Source organism: Artemia sp. Qi Xiang Cuo, chromosome 14, assembly GCF_049724085.1.
Source record: "Artemia sp. Qi Xiang Cuo chromosome 14, ASM4972408v1, whole genome shotgun sequence".
NCBI classification, from domain to species: domain Eukaryota; kingdom Metazoa; phylum Arthropoda; class Branchiopoda; order Anostraca; family Artemiidae; genus Artemia; species Artemia sp. Qi Xiang Cuo.
Genome location: NC_142807.1, coordinates 10,971,350 through 10,996,785, shown reverse-complemented (window position 1 = coordinate 10,996,785; position 25,436 = coordinate 10,971,350). Strand labels below are relative to the sequence as shown.

At 36.9% G+C, this 25,436-nt stretch overlaps 1 protein-coding gene across 2 annotated transcripts in view; it reads right to left on the bottom strand.

Moving 5' to 3' along the window:
* Positions 1–1,626: 1,626 nt before the first annotated feature.
* LOC148944121 (E3 ubiquitin-protein ligase Siah1-like) overlaps positions 1,627–25,436 on the bottom strand; it is a 77,308-nt gene continuing 53,498 nt past the window's right edge. The window contains exons 5-6 of one of the 2 annotated variants that reach the window (XM_089100523.1): positions 18,316–18,513; positions 1,627–2,140 (exon numbers count right to left, since the gene is read on the bottom strand). In XM_089100523.1, the coding sequence (XP_088956649.1) occupies positions 18,336–18,513 (178 nt within the window). In that variant the 3' untranslated portion in view covers positions 1,627–2,140; positions 18,316–18,335. Of the gene's footprint in view, positions 2,141–14,103; positions 18,514–25,436 lie in introns of those variants that run through there. The other variant, XM_089100522.1, reaches the window with a different exon arrangement.

Below are 25,436 nucleotides of genomic sequence, written 5' to 3'. Positions count from 1 at the left end.
AAATTGATTACCACCCAAAGCTCTGATGTTACCATGTCTGCATGTTTTACAAACAGTCAAACCCTACTGGGCTAGACTTGGCTGTGTTGTCAGCCAAGCATGGTTGTTAGCAGTAAAACACAAGATAAATTGATGGCTTTACGATAAGACTTGTCACAGTTGCAACCTTTCGTGTTTCTATCTTAGACTTTATCTAGATTTTTGACATGATGAAAGTGAGAAACTGAAATGGCTGCACAATTTCTTAGACGTTTCAATTAATTCGTTTTGTGGATTATATCTATTTCTTGCTAAATTGATGAGTGCTTAGTAAGCTATTTCAATTTTGACAGCTTTGACAAGAAACTACTTTGTCTCCGTTTATATTGTCAAACAATCAAGTCAGGCAAGTAAGCAGATTTTTTTGGGGGGGAGGGGGAGGCAATAGTAAACAACGCTTTCCTTTGATAATTTAGATAAAAAAAGTGCCAAAAAATTTGTGGAGACTTTGTGGTTTTGAACCTCGATACCCCCCCCCCCTCCCTCCGGGATTTCTTTGAACAAATTAACCAAGGGGTCCAAGGGATTATATCTTCTCCTTATATTTCCTCTTAAGAACGAAGGGGATTGAAAGAGAACTCGTCGTATCTCACATTTCCGCACTTCTATGATAAAGGGCGAAAGCAGAGTAATACTTTATGGAGGATGATTATATTTTAGACATAGGAGCATCCCATTAGACACCCCCTAAATATTGTCTGAAGGACCCTTCCCCTGAGAAACTGAAATAAGTGGCTTAAAATGCACCTTTTTTTAATTTACCACCCCCTATATCCGGAAAATCCTCAATTTTCAGGAATTTTCCGCTGTTAGGATTCGTGTGAAATCAGTGGATGCTGAGGTCCTTTTATCGCATAGCTAGCCGATCTTCATAGATTGGACGACAAGCTATATGTTGGTTTATCAGGCACTTACGCAGGCGCTTTATGGGAGGTGTAACATCCCCGCAGGGTGCAAATGTACTCCTTGTAAGGTTAAACGCCTGGCATACGAGCAGGCCCAGATTGAATAGGTACGGGGCCCAATTGGATTTTTTGCGGGGACCTCTCTATATATTAAATATCTAAATGTAATATATATGCATAGTAATTTACGTAGGTAAAGTAGTTCTCTCTAATATAGGACTGCATAAATCTCTCAGTACAAATACTATCCTGGGTTCCGGTGAATTCCCCCCCCTATCGGAAATAATCGCCACCGGAGACTACCCTTGCCTCAGACTTATTTGCATCGGATGTCGTCTATGGGTCGAAAATTGTTGCAAAATTCTTTTCTTTCTCGGCGGCCTAAAAAATAAGAGCGAGTGGAGTACACTTTTTAACTGCCAAGTAAATAGTTGGTTACACACGGTAATACATACACGGTTAAAACGCTACACTTTGAAACTAATATTTCTTGCAATAAGCCTCAGGTACTCGCGTCCCGACGTTCCGGTATTTTTCCATCTGTTGTAGAATTCTGGCATTTAAATCCACATACTTTTTCTTAATTGGTTTATTGGACTGTACCGCCTTTACCTGAATTACAACCACCTTGTTAAGTACTTGTTTATATTTGAGTATATTCGTGAACTTTGGAAATCTGGGGCGATGACCCGATACTGAAGACTGCAATCTTCTATGATAACCCTCAACATTGTTGTTTGTCATGGGGAGTTCAGCTTTCGCTCTGTAAAACATATTCCAGACATGGGGCGGAAAGTTGCAAGGTACTCTCCTACTTCCACGCATTCTATCGATGTAGTTATCTTCAAAATAGGTGATGATCGGGCCCAAACACATTGTCAGTAAGTTTTGCTACGACAGCTGTGAATGCAGAATGTACTTCCGAAATGGGCACGAATGCAAGAGCAGCTAGCATTTGGACGGAGACTGCAAATTCATCATTGTCTCTATACCTCGTCTGAAGGCCCGGGTATTGTACTGTCCTGTAGATACTGTGGCTTAAGTGGAAAAAACAGCCCTTCACTTCAGTGGCTGAAAAGCCTTTCAGTCTATGTCAGAGCGGTTGAGGGGCAGAGGATACGAAGCTGAGCCGGTTGATCGCTGTGACCTTATGCGTCGTCGTGCGCAGGAAATGGAAGGCATTCTTGCTGCAGCTCCTAAAAAAAAAACGATGCTAACTTCATTTTTATCCAGCCGAAAACCGGATTTCTCTTGATGGGTAAAACTAAACTTGATGAGACTTATATATTTGAAATCAGCATAAAATCCAATTCTTTTGATGTATCTCTTGGCCTAGATCAGAATCAGGATGATCCAGATTTTGAATTGTCTCCAGAAGAAAGCTTGAAAAGAAGTCAAAATATGACCGAGTGTGTACCTGCCCCAAGCTCAGAGTATGTTGTAGAAATAGTTGGAAGAAATCGTAAGACGCTTACCTTCAGATATGTTGACCAAAGCCTGGGTTAGAATCTGCTGCGGGGTTTCAAGCGTCTCGGTTGCTTTCCTCTCCATCTGGTTGCGGATTTCCTGTTCTTGAAAGTTACACTGGTTGGGAGCATGTGACTGTTCGTTCAAAGCCCAACCAAAGCACCATCCTTTACCTTGATCTTTGCCTTACACTACTCGCCTTGCCTTTTCTTCGTCTGTTGTCTAAACTTGCATTTGAAACTGACCACTCTAGCCACTAACTCTTTTTGTTTCATGTAAACGAACCCTTCGAAGACAATCTTGTCCACTCCACGCGTTGATTTGAAATATTCATTATTTTACTAAACTTTACGTACATCTGATGTGACACGAGAAAAATCAACTGACCCAGTATGGCACAGCTCGGGAGCCTAAATAGCTTTCGAATGGAATAACCCGGGGTGGTTAACGCTTATGACACATTAATTTCCAGGGGGGGGAGGAATCTCATACAGGGGGAAATTTCCGGGGGGGGGGAATCTCCTAGACCCGACTATCCCGTCTAAATTTAATAAATTTGACAGGGACTTTTAAGGGTATCAGTTTTTTATATTATAAAGTATATATTATATACTAATAAATACATTAATAAATCTCATCCAGCAATGCAAAATTAGAATAAATACATTTTTATTCATTTGAAACATTCATAATTTATCCCTTATCTTCAAAAACCATTTGCTTAAATTTCTATTTTTTTGTTCATTTTGATGGTAACGCGGTGCCCTTTCAAACGAGGGGCCTGATTGGGCCCAATCGCTCCAATCGTTCTGTATCCAGCCCTGCATACAAGAAGATACCGGACACCATAATAGCTACCGAATTAAGGACGATTAAATAAATAAAAACATTTTTTTCAACTGAAAGTGAGCAGCAACATTAAAACTTAAAACGAGCAGAAATTATTACGTATATAAGAGGATTGCCCCCTTCTCAATACCTTGCTCTTTACGCTAAAGTTTGACTTATTGTTCTAATTGCTTAAGAATGACTTCTGAAACACAAGAGCCATTTAATTAGAATAATAAGCTTTTTAAAAATTCTATAAAAAAAAACATCCGCGCAAAGAGCGAGGTATTGAGGAGGGGGCAGGCCCCCTCACATATGTTATAATTTCTTTTCGTTCCAAGTTTTAATGTTGCTCCTTACTTTCAGTTGAAAAAACACGCTTTTTTAAAATTTAACTTCTGATCGTTTTTAAATAATGCCGGGAAATCCAGTTCCGCCTCTATAAAAAGATCCTCCGACGTAAACTCCCTCTCCCCCCAAAAATATCTGTTTGCTTCCCAATAATCAATACTATATGTAGGCTAAACAATGGGCCGCCTTTCCCCCGGGGCTGTGGGTGGTCGAGTCATCCTCAAAGACATAGTTATAAGATCTTTCGACTATGCTGAACAAAATGGCTATCTCAAAATTTTGATCAGAAGAGTTTGGGGAACCAAGGAACGTGGGAGGGGGACTAGCTACACTCCAATACTTTTGGTCACTTAAAAAGACACTAGAACTTTTTATTTTCAATCAAATGAGCCCATTTCCAATCTTCTAGGATCACTGGTTTGATACGTTCACCCCTGGGAAAAACAAAGACAAATAAACGCGCATCCGTGATTTTTCTTCTGGCAAAAAAAAGAAGCAAAATTTCACATTTTTACATATAGGAGCTTGAAACCTCTACAGTAGGGTTCTCTGGTATACTGAATATGATGTTGTGATTATCATTAAAATCACTTGATGTTTTTGGGGTACCCCCCCCCTTTCAGTTTTTTCAGTCTCTTAACGTTTGAGGCGTAACATTAAACTTGATGAATTTTACATATTTTGAATAAGCATAAAAATTCGTTTCTTTTGATGTATCTATTGTTATCAAGACTCTGTTTCTTGACTCTCCTTACTTACAGCTCGTTACCACGAACTGTTTGGTTTGTCAATCCTTCAGTGTCCAGCCGAAAGAGGTTAACAAAAATGTCCCTAATCATACGAACTTATTAACAGCAGATTTTACACGTACATATAAAACAGAAAAGTTAAGAATGCTAAAAAGAACCCACAGAAATAGAGATCCTTGAGTGAGAGAGAGAGAGAGAGGGAGAGAGAGTGAGAGAGAGAGAGAGAGAGAGAGAGAGAGAGAGAGAGAGAGAGAGAGAGAGAGAGAGAAAGAGCCCTCCAGTTGAGGAGATTAAAAATCCTTGCTTAATTCTGTTCAAACTAGATACAGCATGCCCACCTTTGAGTAGAAAAAAAAACTGATAGAAGTAGTGAGGGGAGGCTTCTGGGCCACTCCGGTAGTTTAATCAAAACAGTTCAAAACCTTTGCGTGATTCTAGTTAAACAAGATGCAGCATGTCTACCTTTTTTGCTATAGAATAAGGAGGGACAGGGCAATGAGATCTGGGAGTGACCATCGGCCCAGTTTTCGAAGGAGTAATATACGGTAAGAGTTCTTACTTCATTTTGCTTAAAATGAGGCGTAACGTGCCTGCCCTTTTGCAAACAGCAAAATATCAGAGAGTGGAATCCAAGGGCCAATTTTATTATCCCCAATCACGCTCACTGAAAATCCATGCATGATTCTAGTTGAAACAAAATACGAATTGCTAACCTTTCTACTAACAAGTTGAAGGTGGGGCCACCTCCCTTCTTCATTCATTCAATAAGACAGATCTAATATCCATGTGATTCCATTTCAAACAAGGTTGCAACAGTCTTTCCGCGAACAAAAAATAAGAGGAAGTCGGAGGAGATTTGGAGGATTTAAAATCCTTATATGGGTCTAATTAAAGGAAGGTGCAACATGGTTACCTAAAAAACTAAGAGGGGATGGGCAGGGGCGGATCCAGGAATTTTTTTTGGGGGGGGGGGGGGGAAATAGGTTTATCCGATCCTCGCCCCCCTGGATCCGCCACTGGGATCGGACGGGACAAGTGCTGGTGTAGTTGGATGGAGCAGTGCCCCACTTTGTCCTCTGATCATGCAGATTGAATTTTTTTGCATGATTTTTGTTTCACAAAAGGTGCAACATGCGTACTTTCGTACCAAAACAGTTATCGGCAGGGGGCGTGGGAGGGTCTGATATCTTTTGCTTCTCCAACCCTACCAATTGCAATTCCTTGAGGTTCGTTTCAAACAAGGCGGACGGGGTAAATAGTACAACTTTTTTTTACTACAAGTTGGATGTCGGAGGGGCGTGGGCGGGATTTAGAGAGGCCAAAGACAACCTTTAGTTATCTGATCCTATAGATTGAAAATCCTTACGCGATTCTGGTTCAAACAAGATGCAACATGGTTAATGTTTACAGAAAATTTGGTAGGAGAGCGTTGAAGGTATCACAGACCTGCTTCTGATAACAAAGATTGAAAATGCTTGTGTTATTCTGCTTCAAATAAGATACAACATGATTACCTTTCTGTTAAAATGTTGACAGAGAGGGGGGTTAATGGAGGGGTCCACTTAGCCTCTCTGGCTTGTTTTTTCACTGAATTAGGGCTTTGTGCTCGCTTTTATGTAGTCGTTATTCCGTGTTTTGCTGGGATCCAGCGTTTTCCTCCCGGAAAATTCCCCCACACGCAAAATTGAGCAGCCACAGAGAAAGTGGAATATAGGTACCTCAAAGCTTCTACGTCCACAAGGGGGAGGTTGAGGATAAGGAAGGGGCAGTCCCTATTATACGGAATAAATTCTTCTAATTTTGGGGTTTAATGTTACTCTTTACTTTCTTAATAACACCTTAGACCAGGGATCAAATGAGGGATTAAATAAAAATTTATAACTCCACCCCCCTTACTTGGAACTAATTCTGTATTTACTTGAAGGCTCAATGATAGTTAGGATGTTTTGGCATTAAAATACACTCTTTGAGACATCTTCCCCCCTTCAGAGTTTACACGACCACCCTTCCCGTAAAAACATTACATCTTAACAATGGGCAACCTGTACAGCTCACAGCCCTTGCTCCGGGGTATGGAAGGGGGTTGTCAATTCCAGAGCCATGGTCATTTAACCTTTTAAACTATTTTGTACAAAATGCCTATTTCAAAATTTTGATCAGATGTGGGGGGGGGGGATAATCCGGGGGGCATTTTTCACTCGGAATTTTCAGATAGACCCGTTTTGCTCCTATGTGTTCCACAACGATGAAGTTGTCAACCACTTGAAATTTTCTAAATTTGTTCTTTAAAAAGTGATGTCCTATACTTTTCTCAGCTGTTCAACGTTAAAAGCAAACTTGGAGCGTTTTTAGCTCATAAGATGATTTCCTAGTTGTGAGCCAACTTTCAAATGTCACAACTAAAAAGGGACAAAAGTTAAGCTCACAATATCTTGACCAATGACAAAGCAATTAAATTCTGAGATACATGTGACACCATTCATTTTCCTCAGTTCTTTTTTCGATCTCTATCTTTTTTATTATTCTACCAAAATGTTTCGGTGATGAGATCAACGATACCTTGGATATCTTAAGTGGTTTTAGCCTAACCTCAATTTGAAACTGATGCACGCTTGCTGTATAGCTTGTACAGTGCTTTTAACTTAAAAGCAGAAGCACGGCTTGAAGAAATGAAAGCTTGGAGAAACAACTTCTGATATTCGTCTCTGGCAAAGATTATAAAACTCCACTTTGGGTATAATACTGTAGGCTATGGCTTGAAAGAAAGCAAAAAAACTACCCTTTTTGGTCCCAGGCAATAATTATTCGAAGCTCCTCAAAATATAGTTTCATATTCATCAATCCGGCCTGAATTCTAAACTTCCGGACTAGACTGTAAAGGTTAGACTCTTACAACTTTCTTTCAAGACTGAAGTTAGCAGTTTAGAAAAAAAGGACAAAACCAAAGTGTTGCTTCCGCAACACAGTTATAGATCATGCAACAAGGTGGCATCATCATTAAAAGCATTAAGTTCATCATGAGCACCAATTCCAATTTGTGATACACTAATCAATTATTTAGATATGGAGCAAAGAGGGCAATACTTCAGGACGAGATCCCCAAGATCTTGGGTAACAGTTCTGAACTTGAGATCTTGGTGAATTTATACATTTTAAACATTACTCTCCAAAAGTATATTAAATGAAAAGAAGTATTATATAGTGTATTATATAGTTGCTATTATATAGTGTTTTGGATTTTTCTTATGTGACTCTTGGCAATATTTTAAAATCTTTATGTCTAACCACCTTTTTTAGAGTCTAACCTTTTATTGTCCAATACTTAAGCCACCTGGATGTTTCCACATTCTCTTATACCCACGATGAGAAAGTGGGAAGCCTGAATCAACTCTGAAGTGGTTTATTGACTTCTTTCCTTCTGAACAGGTCAAATTCTATTTATTTACCGAAATTTCCAGTTTTCGTCAGAAAATAACTCTCATTACTTACAGTGTCTCCCTATACTGGGACCCAAAAGCAGTGGCTTAATTTTATCAAAATCCAGGGGGGGGGGGGGCAAAGTTGGAGCCAAGTTTACCAAATCAAGTGAAAATGACAGTGAAAATTGAAAAATGAGCCATATAGTAGCAAAAAAAGATAAAGATATACTAAAGAAAACTGACCCGTTTCTGTTCATGCTTGAATTTTGCAGCCTTATCTCAAGTTTGACAAAACTTTCGGAGAAACTAAATTTCAGACGAGGGGGGGGGGGCAGTTTTCCACTCACCCAGCCGGCACCTACTTTCCCGGAAATCTTAAAAAACATCTAAATTATCCCGTTTTTACCAGAGATAGGGATATTCAGTTTTAATGAAACTTACATTATTGGAAGGTACGAATTTAGTTTTTTCGATTAAACGGAGCAGAATTTTCTTTTTGAAGATCAAGAAAGGGCAGTCGCTGAAAATATACTAGGATACCTGCTAGGAAAATGCTCAAAATCAGATTAAAGGAAATGTCGTTTGAGCAATTTAGCAACTTTGAGAGTTCTCTGTGATGCCGGGAGAATTCGCTTATGGGCCCTTCGTCGTTGAGACGGACGCTGTAGCTCACAAAATGATTTTTAAGGTGTCGTACCCCCTTAAGATCACTCATAAATATGCATAGATATGATATAACCAAGGCCATATCCAGGGAGGGGGGTTAGGGTATTTGAACACCCCCTCCCCCGAAATATTTGACTGATTCGTAAAAACGTAACAAAAATGGATATAAACAAATTTTTATGTATTTTTTTGTATAGCCCCCCCCCAAAAAAAAATCCGTTTGTAACCCTCTCCCCCGAAAGAAATCTTCGCTACGGCCCTGGATATGACCCTATGGTTCTATTGAACTTTTCCTAGTATTCCTACACACGTGTAGATAATACCAAGAAGAGGACCTGCGTTTAGATTTATCTATGTGTATGGGGCTCTTTTGATTTAGAATAAGGACACAATTGTGAGATGAGAATAAGCCAACAGCATTAATTCGCTCAAAAATACCACCTTTTATGGTTTTTACACAATGCCACTCAATTCCTCCATACTCTATTTAGGGGAAAATGTAGCAATTTTTGGATTGCGCACAATCAACAAGAATTACATCAGTAGCATATTTTCTTTGCAGGAATATATTTCAACGAATGCGAGAAACAGAAAGGGAAATAGAATTTAACAGAAGGGGGAGAATGGAGAAGTTGAAGAGCCCAAATTGAACCCAAATGAGAAAACCCGAACGGAAATTGAAATTTAACGGAACAGAAAAGACACTTAAGAATGGAAATTGAAATTTAACCGAACGGAAAACGAAACAAAACAAGAATATACGTTCCTGAAAATCAAAGATTTCCATAACATTCCACACAACATAGTGATCAAAAATAAAGGAAGACAATAACGCAAAGATTAAATAAATTAACACTTGGGAACGAGTTTTAAGAGAAACCTTAAAATTGTTTTATTGAAAAATAAATTGAATGTTGAATATTTTTGCTAAAGACAAATTTTATTGAGTGTAAAAATGATTATTCAGAATTGAATTTCACATATCATAACTTGTAAGCTTTTCTTATAATCAATACGGTAAAAATTATTTAGTATTTTTACTAACAGGTAGTAAGGGAAACTTATATTTTACTTATTAGTACTGCAAAAAATGTATATTTTAGGAGTTACTAGCTTTTTTGTTATTTTTCGAAAAATTATTAGCCCCCCCAGGGTGGGGGGGCCTCCCCCTTCCCACCCCAAGCTTTGTCTGACTCGCAAAAACGTGACAAAAATGCATATAAACAAATTTTCGATGTGTTTTTTTTAAGCTTTTTCTTTTGTAACCCCCCCCCGGAAAAAAATCCTGGATACATCCCAGTCTGATATAAAAGTACAATATTAATTTTGCACATACCTTATAAAAGCAGAATATGCGTCAAATATTTACTAGCAATTTATTCATTAAGTCAGTGACCCCCAATTTAGCTGCCTTTTTAAAAGGATTAAAGTGTTTGCAAATTTAATTTTGAAATTATTTTAATTCTCGTTCATCCGAATCAAACCTGGCCAAGGCACATATCTCTGGGGGAAGGGGAGATTTCTTCGGCCAGGTCTCCCAAAATGTCGAGATATAGCTTCTCGTACAACCGCCTATTTTTGATGGACCCCCCCCCACACACTCGAAATAAAGTCCCTTTTAAGTACCTGGTCTTTCTTCAGAGGCTTTGAATAATCGATCTGTAGTGCAACTCTTATCATAATTAGTTTTAGTTCAAACTCAATCAAAAATGACACAATTGATCAGCTGATGACGTAAAAAACTTATGCTTTAAACAAATTATAGCATAAAATTCCAAGAGTCGTCAATTGGGGGATGGAGGCAGGAGTAGTAGCCCCCCCCCCCAAATTAATTTTTTTGGTATCTTTATACAGAAGACTGAAAAAAAAACTAACCTCCCCCCACCCCCATGAAAATACCTTTTCTTGTATCTTCATAAAAAAGACAAAATCTTTGTCCTCCTAAATTTTGTGAATTGGCGCCCATGAGAATACCGTTAGAACATATTAATTTGATTCAAATTCACACTACCGTCTCTATACACAGCCCTTTCCGTAACTTCAGATCAGAATTCTAGGCGGTTGGAAGTCTTGGAACTCTTTATCATCAACCCTAGAAATGTAGCAGCTTTTTTCGTTTGGAAAAGGGGAAGATTCGATATCCTACGTATTTAATGTGATATATTCAAGCACTCCTTTGCGTTTACGAACATCTCCACTACTGTTAAAAAAAAAAATAGTTAAAAAAAACGAAAGTTTGTACTCGACGAGAAAATTAACTAGAAAAAAAGTTCCAACCATCATAAAAGACAAATGTAATTCTACTTTTCAGTTTATTGTTACTCAGGGTAGCCAAATAAACCATAGTCAGAGCCGTTCTTAGGGTTGGTAGTACCAGGGGAAAAATTAATTACAGCACCCCTTCCTGACTCAAACATAAACAAAAAGCTGAATCAAAGTGAAAAATTTTACCAAAATGGTCAACCCCCCAGTCAAGGCTCCCTTCTAGTCATGACACCCAGGGAAGCGGCCGCCGTTGCCCCCCCCCCCACTTTTACCTGGCTCTAACCATAGTCAATCCAATTTTTGGAAAAACGGTTCCCCACACCCCATCTATCCTTGCAGTTAATAGCTTGACAATTAGTTGCACAAAGGTCAGATTGAGAAAAATCTTACATATATCCAAAGAAATTTGAATAAAGGTTTAAAATAGTGAGATCTAAAATTTTATCCTGAGACAAAATAAATGAACAACTATTCAAGAATAAAAATTTTATCCTGAGAACAAATATAGTCTCTAATCTTGTTAAAAACTAGATTTTGAAAGACACATTTGGCAGCCGCTATTACCAAAAGCTACATGTTTGCAGACATTACTACACTACTCAAATGTAGTGTAGGTCGCCGATTAAACTTGTTCTATCAAAAGTATGTGAACAGCTTGTTAAAAAAAATCAGTATAGTTGATACCTTGTGACGGTGCAGTGGATTAGGCCGTGGCTTCTATTTAAAGGTTTCCAGATCCTGTCGCAAGGAATTTTTAACATCGTAAAATGCTGGATAAATTTTTTCCCAATATTTTTGGCTACAAGCATTCAATATTAAATAATCATGGTTGCTTATGTGGTAACGTTTCTCTTTGTTTGACTTTGGACTGAATTCTAAGATAATAACAAGAAAAATTTAGAATCGCTTATGATCTCGGAATGCTTTTTTTTGTACTTAAAGAAAAAAAATACCTAAAGCTATTAATATTCAAAAGTAACGCTAAATAGCAAGCCAAATACAGAACAGCAGTTATGACGTCATACTGTCTGCCCCTCCTCCCGAAACGTTTAGATGAAACGTTTAGAGAAACGTTTAGAAACGTTTAGCCTTTCTTTTGCATTTTTGTTGTTCTGTCAAGTATCACTGCACTCTCTGGTTCTTTTACTTTTTCATTCGTATTTCTGTATTCGTTACACATTATTTGGTTGTCTTATTTCTGTATTTTTTTGGGAACTCTGTTTAATTCTTTTTTTTCATTTTTCTTTTTTCGAAATGTGTAAATTTGTTGTATTTATCAAGATGCAATAAAACAAATTTACTATTTGTTGTAAATATTACTATTTGTTGTAAATCAAGACGTAATACAACAAATTTAGTATTACTGTAATACAATAATACAACAAAAATCATTCAAATTACCCCCCCCCCCAAAACAAAAAGTTCTAGAGACAACTGTATCCCTTGTATCCATGGCCATGAAGCCTTTCGAGGGGTAATAAGAGCATTGTATTTCAAATCTGTATTTATTGGTGAATCAACTTACTATATTACAAAAATTTCTAAAGCAATGAAAACAACAAGATTTTATTTTAATACGACTTGTTCCGTAAATATATACACACGCATTCTAAAAAAGAGGAAAAAGAGAAACACACCTTAAATAGCATCCCTACATTGTCACCACAACTAAACTTATTAAGGGCCCCACATACCTACAGGCATAACTGAGAGGTTCCTGGTATACCAGACACACCGAGGCAAGAGCTCCAATTTGTTATACAAGCGCCCGATACACACACAGACAAAGTCCCTACTGCACATGCACCTAATTGCAATCCCTACTTCACACGTCTGGTATATTTACATCATTCAATATAATATAACCTTTAGCAGTTCGACTGCATCAAAACCTTAAGGCAATGCACTACATTACCAAATCACCCTATCTCGTCAATATAAACTTGCCATACTATTTATAATTATTAGGCGGCCTTGCCACAACTTGTAGAGCATGAACCAGAGATCTGAATAAACGATGGAAAACTAAAAGCCGATACCTACTTTCCCGGAAATCTTAGGAAACATTTGAACTATCCCGTTTTTGCCAGATATTCAGTTTTAATGAAACTAAATAAACGATGAACCAGAAACATAATGAACCAGAGATTTGAATAAACGATGGAAAACTAAAAGCCGATACCTACTTTCCCGGAAATCTTAGGAAACATTTAAACCATCTCGTTTTTGCCAGATATTCAGTTTTAATGAAACTGAATAAGCGATGAACCAGAAACATAATGAACCAGAGATCTGAATAAACGATGGAAAACTAAACGGAGCGATTAAACGGAGCAGAACTTTATTTTTGAAGATCAGGAAAGGGCAGTCACTGAACATGTTCTAGGATACCTGCTAGGAAAACGCTAAAAATTAGATTCACGGAAATGTCATTTAAGCAATCTGGCAGCTTTGGGAGTTCCCTGTGGTGCTACCTGTTTTTATTGAAAATCCTGCGGATACAGGAGACGTATTATTTATGTTGTATGTACACTAAATAGACAAACAATTAGTAAACGATTACATTTTTCTTTAAATTAAATTATCCTCTCGTTAGCTTTCTCACTTTCGAATTCTAACTAAAATTCTAACTTAAGCAATTTAGCATATTTGGGAGTTCCCTGTGATGCCGGGAGAATTTGCTTATGGGCCCTTCATCGTTGTGACGGACGCTGTAGCGCGCAAAACGATTTTTAAGGTATCGCATCACCTTAAGATCAATCATAAAAATGCATAGATATGACCAAGGCCGTCAGGGGGGGAAGGTTAGGGTGTTTGAATCCCCGAAATGTTTGCCTGACTCGTAAAAACGTAACAAAAATGGATATAAACATTGTTTTTTGCGTTTTTTTACAGACCCCTCCACAAAAAAAACCTCGTGTAACCCCCCCCCCCCCCCTGAAAAACAAATCTTGGATATGGCCCTGGGTATGACCCAAGGGTTCTATTGAAATTGTCCTAGCATTTTCCTACACACGTGTAGATAATACCAAGAGGAGGACTTGCGTTTAGATTTATCTGTATGTGTATGGGGCTCTTTTTTTTTTTTTTTTTTTTTTTTTTTTTTTTTAGCTGGCAGGTACATCGTAATCGAACGATTTTCCTCTAATCTTGATATAATCAACTTGTCGTGAATATTGAAAAATTAACCCCCCCCCCCACCAAACATCAAATACTACGTACACGCCTGAGGTTTAGCATCGTAATTACCATAGCTTAGGGCATTTCAATCACAAAGGAACTAAATTATAATAGTAAATACAATTTAAAACTAGATTATACAAAAAGTAAAGGACATACAACTATTTTCTTAGCAAAACAAAAAGAGACAAAAAAAATAAAAAAAAAAAATAAAAAAAAAAAAATCATGCAGCACAGTCTATTAAGAATCTAGATTTCGATTATTCACCTATCAGCAGCATTCAGCAAAAACCATCATACCTTTTAAATTTGTAGAGAGAAATTCATCAGTTAAGAAAGAAATTCAGTAAGGAATATGAAAGTGCCTCACGAACTTAGCTTGATTTTGATATTTAAAAATTGTCGAAAGTTACTTAAAGTATAATCCAGCTTTCGACAAAAGTTAAAAAATTTAATAAAACCTTATTTTTCGTTCCAGGTGAGAGCGAAGTAGCCGATGGAACGGTCAAACATTAAATATATTAAATCCTAGATAACTAGCAGTTAACTAGCATCTTTAGTATATTGACTTCAGCACAATCATCAAATTGGGAAAAAATTGAGGTAAATGACTAAATTTGTGAGAATTAAGTATTAAGGCATTAACACTTTAGTTTCGTATTTTATTCATTACTCATTAAATTACTCACAAATTTAATTACTCATATCATGTTAAAGATAAAAATAAATTAAGGCATTAGTTAATAAACGTTTCATGTCCGCAGTTATTTCTATCAAATTTGAAATAAAACCGGTTGAAATTAAAATTTCCACCAGGAACGTGTTAGACTGAAGCTTCAATTCGAAAAGACAACCGTGTTTTCGAATAAGGACACAGTTGTGACGTGAGAATACGCCAATAGCATTAATTCGCTCAAAAATACCACCTTCTACGGTTTTTACACAATGCTACTCAATTCACCCATGTTCTATTTTGGGGAAAATGGAGCAATTTTTGGATTGCGCACAATTAAAAAGAATTACGTCAGTAGCATATTTTCTTTGCAGGAATATATTTCAACGAATGTGAGAAACAGAAAGGGAAATAGAATTTAACGGAAGGGGGGGGGGGATGGATAAGAAGTTGAAGAACCCAAACTGAACCCAAATGAGAAAACCCGAACGGAAATTGAAGTTTAACCGAACGGAAAATAAAACGAAAAAAGAATAGACATTTCTGAAAATCAAGATTTCCATAACATTCCACGCAGTATATTGATCAAAAATAAAGGAAGACAATAACGCAAAGATTAAACGGATAAACGATTGAGAACGAATTTTAAACATAAACCTTAAAATTGTTTTATAGAAAAATGAATTGAATTTTGAATATTTCTGCTAAAGAAAAATTTTTATTGAGTGTAAAAATGATTATTCAGAATTAAATTTCACATATCATAACTTGTAAGCTTTTCTTATAATCAATACGGTAAAAATTATTTAATATTTTTACTAACAGGTAGTAAGGGAAACTTATAAATTGCACTTATTATTATTGCGATAAATCTAACTTTAAGTGAAGTTACTAGCTTTTTTGCAATTTTTCACGAAATTAGTAGCCCCCCCCCCCCCCCAGAAAAAAATTCTGTCCGACTCGCAAAAACGTAAGAATAATGTATATAAACAAATTCTCGATGCGTTTTTTTAAGATTTTTCTGTACTTTTGTCTTATAGCCACCACACTCAAGATCTTGTATCGCGAACATGAGACAATAACCGGTTTTCATGGTCTTTATACCAGATAATATTAGCTTCAACTCGGTGGGAAACTACATTGTAGCTATACTTTAATTAAACATTTAATTGGTATTTTGGTTAGGTTATGTATCTAGTATAATGCGGTCTGGGCAGACCCCCTTCAATAATTATTTGTTGTAGTTTTCATAATTTTGTTGATAGAGCATTATATTTTCATCATATTGTCATATTTCATTAGCATTAACAAAACTTTACTTCTCGACAGAACTTAAGTGTGGTGGCTATAAGACACAAGTGCGGCTTTTACTTTTTAACCCCCCCCCCCCCCCGGACAAAAATCCTGGATACAGCCCTGTCTGATATAAAAATACAATATTAGTCTTGCACACACCTTATTTGTTCATACGAATCAAACCTGACCAAGGCACATATCTCTGGGGAAGGGGAGATTTCTTCGGCCAGGTCTCCCGAAATGACGAGATATGACTGCCTATTTTTGATGGAATTACCCCCCCCCCCCACTCGAAATAAATTCCTTGGTAAGTGCATGGTCTTTCTTCAAAGGTTTTGAATAATCGAGCTGTAGTCCGACTCTATCACAGTTATTTTTAGTTCAGACTGAATCAAGAATGACACAATTGATCAACTGATGACGCAAAAAAACTTATGCTTTAAACAAATCATAGCATAAAATACCCAGAGGCGCCAATTGAGGGAGGAAAGCAGGTGGTGGTAGCCCACTCCCTAAAATTCTAACTATTTTATTTGGTATTTTCATATGAAAAAAAAAACTCTCCCCCCCAACCCACTCCCGTGAAAATATCTTTTCTTGAATCTTCATGAAAAAAAAATCTTTGTCCCTCCTAGATTTTTGTAAATTGGTGCCCATGGAAATACCGTTAGAATCTATTAATTTTATCCTAATTCACACTACCATCTTTATACTCAGGCCTTTTCGTAACTTCAGATCAGAACTCTAGGCGGTTGGAAGTCTTTATTATCAACCCCAGAAATGTAGCAGCTTTTTTCTTCTGGAAAGGGGAAAGAATCGATACCCCACATAATTAATGCCATATATTCAAGCACCTTTTTGGGTTTACAAACATCCCCACTACAGTTGGAAGTTTGTACTCCATGAAAAATCGGAAATACAAAAGAAACCATCATAATAGGCAAATATAATTTTACTTTTCAGTTTATTATTACACAGGGTAGGCAAATAAACCGGTCAGAGCCGCTCCTAGTGTTAGTGGTAGCAGGGGAAGAATTAATTACAGCACCCCCTCCCGACTCAAACATAAACAAAAAGGCTGAATCAAAGTGAAATATTTGACAAAACGGTCAACCCCCCAGCCACGGCTCCCCACCAGCAATGGCACCCGGGGAAGCTGCCCCGGTTGCCCCTTCACCTTGACCCGGCTCTGAACATAATCAATCCAATTTTTGGGGAAATGGTTCCCCGGACCCTATCTATCCTGGCAGTTAATAGCTTAACAAGTAGTTACACAAACACCAGATTTAGAAAAATCTTATATATATTTTAAGGAATTTGCATAAAGGTTTAAGTAAGAGGTTCAATTCGGTGCAAAGAAAAAGGCAAAAAATGTATTTAGATACTTGCTCGACACATATTAATTGTTATTCAAAAATTCCAACCATTACTTATACTTAGTTCTGATAATCAGTTATTATTGTCGCCTATAGGCGAAAGAGCCGAAATCGATGTGTACTAAAGCTCCTCTAACAAGTCAAGGCTGCGCTTTTGACGTTTCACTTTAATAAAAAAGTAACTTTACCCCCAGTGGCCGTTGATTCATAACTCTCGAACATTCCAACTTTAGATTACTCAGACAATCAAAATTACGATTCCAAAATTTATTTAAAATAAAACATAGGGCTAGTTGTATTATGAACGTTAACTATAATGTCAAGTTATCATAAGTACTCAAATATGCAGACATTTTTCTCGGGGGAGGAGCAACAGAAGAAAGAATATTTTTATTTTATAATTTGAACTTTGGATAAGAAGTGCCTAATACTAAAACCCTAGACAAGGAATAATCTGTTTCCAAGGTCTCGTTTTCATGACAGAAAAGAAGTCCTTACTACCCCTAAGAAAGATGACAAAATAACATCACGCTTGAGTTATAACTTGTAGTCTATCCTTCTCTCCTACCCAAATAGCTTTTATTTTTGAATTTACACGACTTGTTTTTAATTTTACCCTTGACTTATTTTGCTACTTCATCCACTCATATTAGATATTTTGCCACTAAAAATGATTAGCGGCCTTATATTTAGATTTTCATGCCTAGAATTCTTATATCTCACACACTTTACTTAGTCATCATTGGACACCCACCTGGTATTACTCCTCTGCTACAGTTTTAAAAAATTGTTTAGAAGCTAAAGCATCTTTTGTAAGCTTTATACTATCATTTATATTTATAATAAAAAATTACTTAAAAATCTTAAGATTCGAAGGGAATTACAACCGCTTAACATAAACAGAAAATTAGCTAGTCACAATTCTAACAAAAAAGTAATATATAAAACACCATATTTACAAGATATTTTCCAATTCTTCCAACCAAATAAAAAGATAGTCTATCCAATGCCAGTTAAGACTAATTTATGTTTCACGCTTGAACTATCCATCTTTCAGAGCTAATAATTTCACTTATATACTTTTGCAATAAATATACATACGGTTATTCTTTTTTTCAAATTTAGCACGTTGAAATAGTAACATTGATGCCTAAATTGCCATTATCAGCAAACAGTTGTGCAATTGAAGTGTCGAAAACTAGGCAATCAGAGTTCATTATTGCTGTGCAAACTCCCTCATGAATGGATCGAGGTGTAGCTTCCCAGGTTAAGCGTCGACGATGTCCACTCAGCTCCAACCTAAAGAAGAAGAAGAAGCATATTTTCCGTCAACCGGGTTTCCGGAGCTTACTCTGAAGAAAAACTACAAGACCAAAGAGTATGGGTAACTTGTAACAATGGGAACTGGCACTAGTATCAACAAAAAACTATCAACGCCATCTAACGTTTGGCGACACTTAGCTTTTTTCCAGTATAATAATAAGAATAATTAATTTAATTAGCGTAACTGGTAAAATTGGGGTAGTAATAAGCGTCTGACGCTAGTTCCTGACAAAACAAAAACAATTGTCCTGACAAAACAAAAACAATTGCAAAGCTTGAAAAAATACCAAGTGTCGCCAAAAGTTACATTCATTGTATCATAAAATCTCTAGAAAACGATGCCTCGCTGAATTCAAGGTTCTATCGGGTTTTTTTTATTAACTGCACGATTCCAAAGGGATTTGACAGCAGTTTTTGACTTTGTAGTCCAGACACGTATGCAGGAATTTGTTTCGGGGGGAGGGGGCAAATCCTTCAAATTCCTTATTCTGTGAGTAGTATCAGAAAATCATAGGAAAATGAAAAAATCGTGAGATTATTTTTTTTTTTTTGGGGGGGGGGGTCCGGGCCCCCCCCCCCTACCACCCTTATCGACCACCGACCGACCGTTCTTATCACCACATCAATTTGATTCAAGAATCTATGTGATAAATTTACCATTTTTGGTAATTTCTTTGTCGCATAGATGAACCGAGGGTCTCCTCGGTTCACTTTACGTCATCTGGTGTACGTGATCAGAGCGCCACGTGTGCCATCATGCGTGGTACAATCCCCGCAACTCTTAGCACAGTTCCACCACGCTTGGCGCACCTTCAGCACACTTGCATGCGCCATCTGATGTACGTAATCAGAGCGCCACGTTTGTCGCAAAGCTCCCAAATGCGTGGCACAGGCCCCGCAACTCTTAGCACAGTTCCACCACGCTTGGCGCACCTCCATTACACTTGGCACACGCCACCTGGTACACGTTTTTTTTTTTTTTATTCACCATAGGAAAAAGCCATGTAGCGTTGTTTCTATAAGTCAGTAATCCCTGGGGATGTACGACAAAAAGATCTGGACAGATTCAAAGCCCCCTCCAAAACTAAAAACTTGACGCCCATATATGCAGAGGTTTTGAAGTATCGAATCGGTCAATCTATGCAAAGCAGAAGCCAATTGGTAGCATGTTTCTTGGACGGAAAAGAAAAAAATGGAGGTATAGAATTACAAGTGGAACCAGTAGTAAAAGAGATAAGTATCACATTGACATATTGATACCCTCATTTTTCACACCTCAAAACAAAAGAGTTGGAAATATAAATCCTAGATATCGGATTTCATCCTTCGAACCATCAACATGGAAGCTAGTAGTATCCAATGGCTGAGATATTGCATTTAGATGTATTTGGCTAAGGTATGCAATTACGTAGGATGTGGAGGTAGGACCGGATTGAATAGGTACTAGGCCCGATTTGTTTTTCTTGCGGGGCCCTCTAGATATATTAAATGTTTAAATAAACTATACCTGCATAATAGTTTAAGTATGTAGAATAGTTCACGTGTGTAGTGCAATATCTCTATAGGACTATCCCGATTAATTCAATAAATTTGACACGAAATTGTACGGGTATCTGTTTTCTATATTATAAAGTATATATTATATAATAACAAACACATTAAAATATCTCAACTAGTAATGCAAACCTAAAACAAATATATTATAGCTATTAGAAGGGCTCAATTTATCCCTTATCGTCAAAAACAATTTGCTTTAAATTTAAAAATCTTTTTTCGTTCATTATGATGGTAACACGGGGCCTTTCCAACTGCGAGGCCTGATTTGGCCCAATCGCCGTTTATCCGACCCTAGGTGGAGATTACTTTAAACTTTCTTATACAAGTTGACATACCTGGACATAAAGGGGAGGGGGTATATTCAAGACAATCTCACTAAAGTCGGTCAGAAGGATCCCTTTCGGAAACCCTTTTATTTTAATAGATATTAGCGGAATTAAAAAAAAAAAAAGCGAAACTTTGTAATTCTTTATTAATTTTTCTATACAATGTAGCTGTTTTTTTAATACAACCTCCGTCAAAGTCAATATGCTTCTCCCCGCGTTGCTTCCATCCTTGTAGACCTGAAGGATTCTAGAGATCGCTTTATGAGTCGTGTTTTTACTGCGTATTTTGCTTCATTGATGCAATTTCAATGGACGCCTTTCAACTGTTCTTTGAATTTTGGCAACACAAAAGGTCTGATTAGGTCTGAGATGTGGCAGTTTGTGGTAGGTCATGGCAATAAGATTGATGCGGCAGCAATTTGCACGAAAGTTCTGTCAAAATTTTTTATAATATGTGAATAATGCACTGGAGCGTGAAGGAACAAACGAATTAGTCCCTTATAGACTTTGGAAAATACGTTTTGCCCCCTCCCCTACATTGTCGTAAATTGGCGCCACTACTCACTAGCCTTTTCAGCATAAAACAATTCATAGATTAGCAATATGTACAGATGCTGTCTAAGATGTAAATCAGTTAAACAAGGCTCGAGAATAATGCAGTTAGGCAGCTTATTAAATATACCCTACAGGTTACTTGTCCACCCAAACAATCATTATAATCAAAGGAGATTACTATGGATAGTGGTGGTGTTTCTGTCAGTCACTATTGTCATTACTGTCATGAAGAGAGACAATTAATTCTCAAAATTGGAATCAACTATTGTACAATTTTCCATACTCGTGACCATGTATTTTATATGAGTGTTTGTCGACCAGTTTTTGTTAGGTTGACTACACGGATGCAGGGTTGCCACCATAGTGATTTTTCACTGCTTTTATTAATGTTTTATATTGTATAAGCAAAAAATCACTAAATCAGCATGTAAATCACTAAATTATTGAAGAAAATCACCAAGTTGGCAACCCTGCATGAAAATTTTATACATATCAAATAACCACCTGAGAAAAGTTTATGAGAGATCAATTATTTAAAACAGAAAATTCCAGGTACGTGTCAAAATTTTCTTAATAGCCAGTTTTTTTTTCTTTTGGCTACGTGAATAGCCATAGTGAGAAACAACTATGCAGAGATTGCTACTCAAAACGAGCCAAAATTAAGATGAGCAGGGCTGATAACCCCTATGCCTTTTCCAGACCAGAACACAATTTGCGCTTTACTGAAAAAAAACAACAACAACAAACAAATGACTGTGGATTGTCAGTTAAAATGACATATACGACATTTCTTCGTTAAGGTTTTGGTAATTTTTTATTTATGAAAGTAAGAAACGTGAAAACATTTCAAACATATTTTATTGTCAGTAAAGCACAAATTGTGTTCTTGTCTTGAGAAGACATAGGAGTTATCAGCCCTACTTATGTTAATTTTTGCTTGTGTTGAGTTTGACTCGGCTATTTATTGTAATTTCTGTTCGTTTTCAGTTGCATTTATTTATTTATTGTAATTTGTGGTACTTTTACGCGTGGAAGATTATTTGACTTTATTTTTGCTCATTCTTGGCTTAATTCTTGGCGGGGGGAGGGGGTATCCACCCTCTGTTCACCCTGAATCTTAAAAAGGACACTAGAACATCTGATTTCCAATCAAATGAGCCCATTCCGGAGTTTTTACGATCACCCTTTCTATATATACCTTACACGTCCCCAGTAAATAACATACAACCCTTGCCCTGGGGGGTGTAGGGGGGGGGTATCATCTTCAAAGACATATTTTCCAGATCTTTCAACTACGTTAAAAAAATGGCTATCTCAAAATTTTGATTGAATGTGTTTGGGGAAATGGTGGGCGTGGGAGGGGGTTAGTTGCTCTCCAATCACATTCTACTATGACAAAGGGAACTAGCCCTTTCAATTTCCATTCGAATGAGCCCTTTTCAAAGTTTTTAGGCAACTCATTCGATACAAAATGTCCTGATCTAAAAAAAGTACAAAAAAAAAAACATTAAAATAAAATAAAAAAAAATAAATAAAAAAAAAAATAGTCTATAATCATGTATGCAAAAAGTGAAAATACAGCCGACAAGCCAGGACAACGAGACGTTATGGATACTCCACAATGAAAGGGGAAAAATTAAAGAACTGTGAAAACTAAACTAACAAAAATAAAAGTGGATGTATAGCGGTGCTAACATTATCGCTAACAGCCCCTCCCCCCACAAATCCCTCAGGGCAAGGGCTGTAAGTTATGCCCTGGGGGCATGAAGTTCTTTATAGAAAGCGATGTTGTAAAAATATCAAAAAGGGCTCATTCAATTGGAAATTGAAAGGGCTATTGCCCTTTTTAATTGTCAAAAGTAATTGGAGGGCAACTAATCCCTTCTCACGCCCACCATTTCCACAAACACATGCAATCAAAATTTTGAGATATCCATTTTGCTAAATATAGTCGAAAGTTCTGGAAATTAGGTCTTTTAGGATGATAACCCCTTCAGAGCCCTCAGTTCAAGGGTTGTAAGATATGTCCCGGGGGCATATAAGGTTTCTATAGAAAGTTGTTGTAGAAATTTCAAAAAAGGCGTATTTGTTTGGAAATTGAAATTACCCTTTTGAATAGTCGAAAGTGAGTGGAGAGTAATTGACCCCCCTCTCACGCCAACCATTTCCCCAAACACATTCAATCAAAGTTTAGAGATAACCTTTTTGTTCAACGTAGTCGAAATATCTGGAAATTATGTATTTAAGGATGACAAACCCCCCAGAGCCCCCAGGGCAAAAGTTGTATGTTATGCCCTGGGGGCATATAAGATTTTTATAGATAGTGTTGTCGTAAAAACTTCAAAAGGGGCTCATTCAATTGGAAATTGAGAGGGTTAGTGCCCTTTTTAATAGTCGAAAGTGATTGGAGGGTAACTAACCACCCTCTCACGCCCACCATTCCCCCAAACACTTCCAATTCAAATTATTAGATAGCCATTTTGTTCAACGTAATTGAAAGGTTATTCGATTGAAAATAGAAAGGGCTGATAGCTTTTTAATAGTCGAAAATGATTGAAGGGCAACTAATCCCCCTCCCACGCCTACTCTCCCATTTACCTTTATGTTTAAAAACTAAATGTTGCCTTAAGATTAAATCAAAATGGACAGTGTTAATGCTAATTCTCAATAAGGCATCTCAGCAGTATCCCAAGAACGACTGAGGGTATTATGTCCAAACTTTCGGGACTACTTCTGCTCTTAAAATTTAACCAAGTCAAAATAGCGTAAGTGTATCCAAGCTATCCAAGAAAGTAAGCAGATTTTTTGGCGAATGGTATCAAGTTTTCCATTTCAGGTCCACTAGAGGAGGTATGAAATGAAATTAAACACTACTATTTGTGTCCAGATTTTTAAATGGTTTATAAGTCTTGAAAGACTATAAAGTCTTAAAAAACTAAAAGATTTAAAGTATTATTTTCTTTTCCCCTGAAAAGACTATGTCAATATAAAACTAACAGAAATTAATTAAAAAAATTTTTCCACAAAATAAGTTTTTCAAAGAAAAGTAAAGAACTCCAATAAACAAAAAATTAGCAAAAATAAAATCAAATAATCTACCAAGCGTGAAACAACCACAAATCAGCAAACCCAAAACGAACAGAAATTACAATAAATAACCGAGTCCGATTCAAAACGAGCAGAAATTAACATAAGTTGGCTCAAAACCCCTATGCCTTCCCAAGGCCAAAACATAATATGCACTTGACTGAAAAAAAAAATACAAATGAATGGGCATTGTCAGTTTAGTATACATATACTGATATTTAGTAATTAAAATGTTAAAATTATTTGATTTATTAAAGTCATAAAAGTAAAATTATTTATATTTTTTTCAGTAAAGTGTAAATTTTGTTCGGGCCTTGGGAAGGCATAGGGCTTTCGAGCCCTACTTATATTAATTTCTGCTTGTTAAGACTTTGACTTGGTTCTTTATTGTAATTTCTGTTCGTTTTGGGTTTCATTTATTTATCGATGCTGATTTGTGGTATATTCACGCTTGGTAGATTATTTGATTTTATTTTTGCTCATTATTTTTTTAATGGACTTCTTTACTTTTCTTTGAAAAACTTATTTTGTGAAAAAAGTTTTTTTAATTAATATAAGAGACAAGGGGTTTCATTCGATGGCAAATCGAAAGTCCTATGGACATATTCAGAGACCGAAAGTACTTAGAAGCTAAATACTCCCATTTGATTTATATATATATATATATATATATATATATATATATATATATATATATATATATATATATAGAAATGTCGAGGAATTCAAGTACCTTGTGCCTATTGTAACACCAATTGGTCGAGCTAGAAAATCTATTTCTACCCGCATATCAAAGGCGTGGGAAGCCTTCCCCAGTCTAAAAATCCGATATGGGTTAGACGTAAAATCTTGACAAAACCCAAGTCAGAGTCTAGAGAGCATCCGTTAAAACTTGCACGAAAAACTGCATACTTACGAGAAGTAGTCGATCAAGAAAGAAAAAGCGAGAACGTTGGACACGTTCAGTCACTTCTGTAGTCGTTACATACTCCGAACCAACAGGTGTCTAGAATTCCCAATAGCGAATCAAGTCTTAAGAGCTATCCCACGTCACAAAAACCCGTCGCCTGAAGCTAGTTAGCCATACCTTGTGTCACCTCAAAGATACGATATGTCGTATGATTTCTAAAAGCCAGCACCCTTCTAGAGATTACAGCCGGGAGGTCCCAGAACCATGGTATGCTTCCGGGGAAATAGTCAGAGGTGAGACAGGGATAGGCTGAAGATCGTATGGGAGGCTGCAGCCGACACATCAAAGTGGTCGTCGGATGTAATTGCAAGGTCCATTGGTGCTGGGCAAGACAGTTTTTCGCCTGGTTCTTACCAAAAGTAAAAGTTGAAAAGCAACTACTCTCTCCCGTGCCTCTTTTAGCC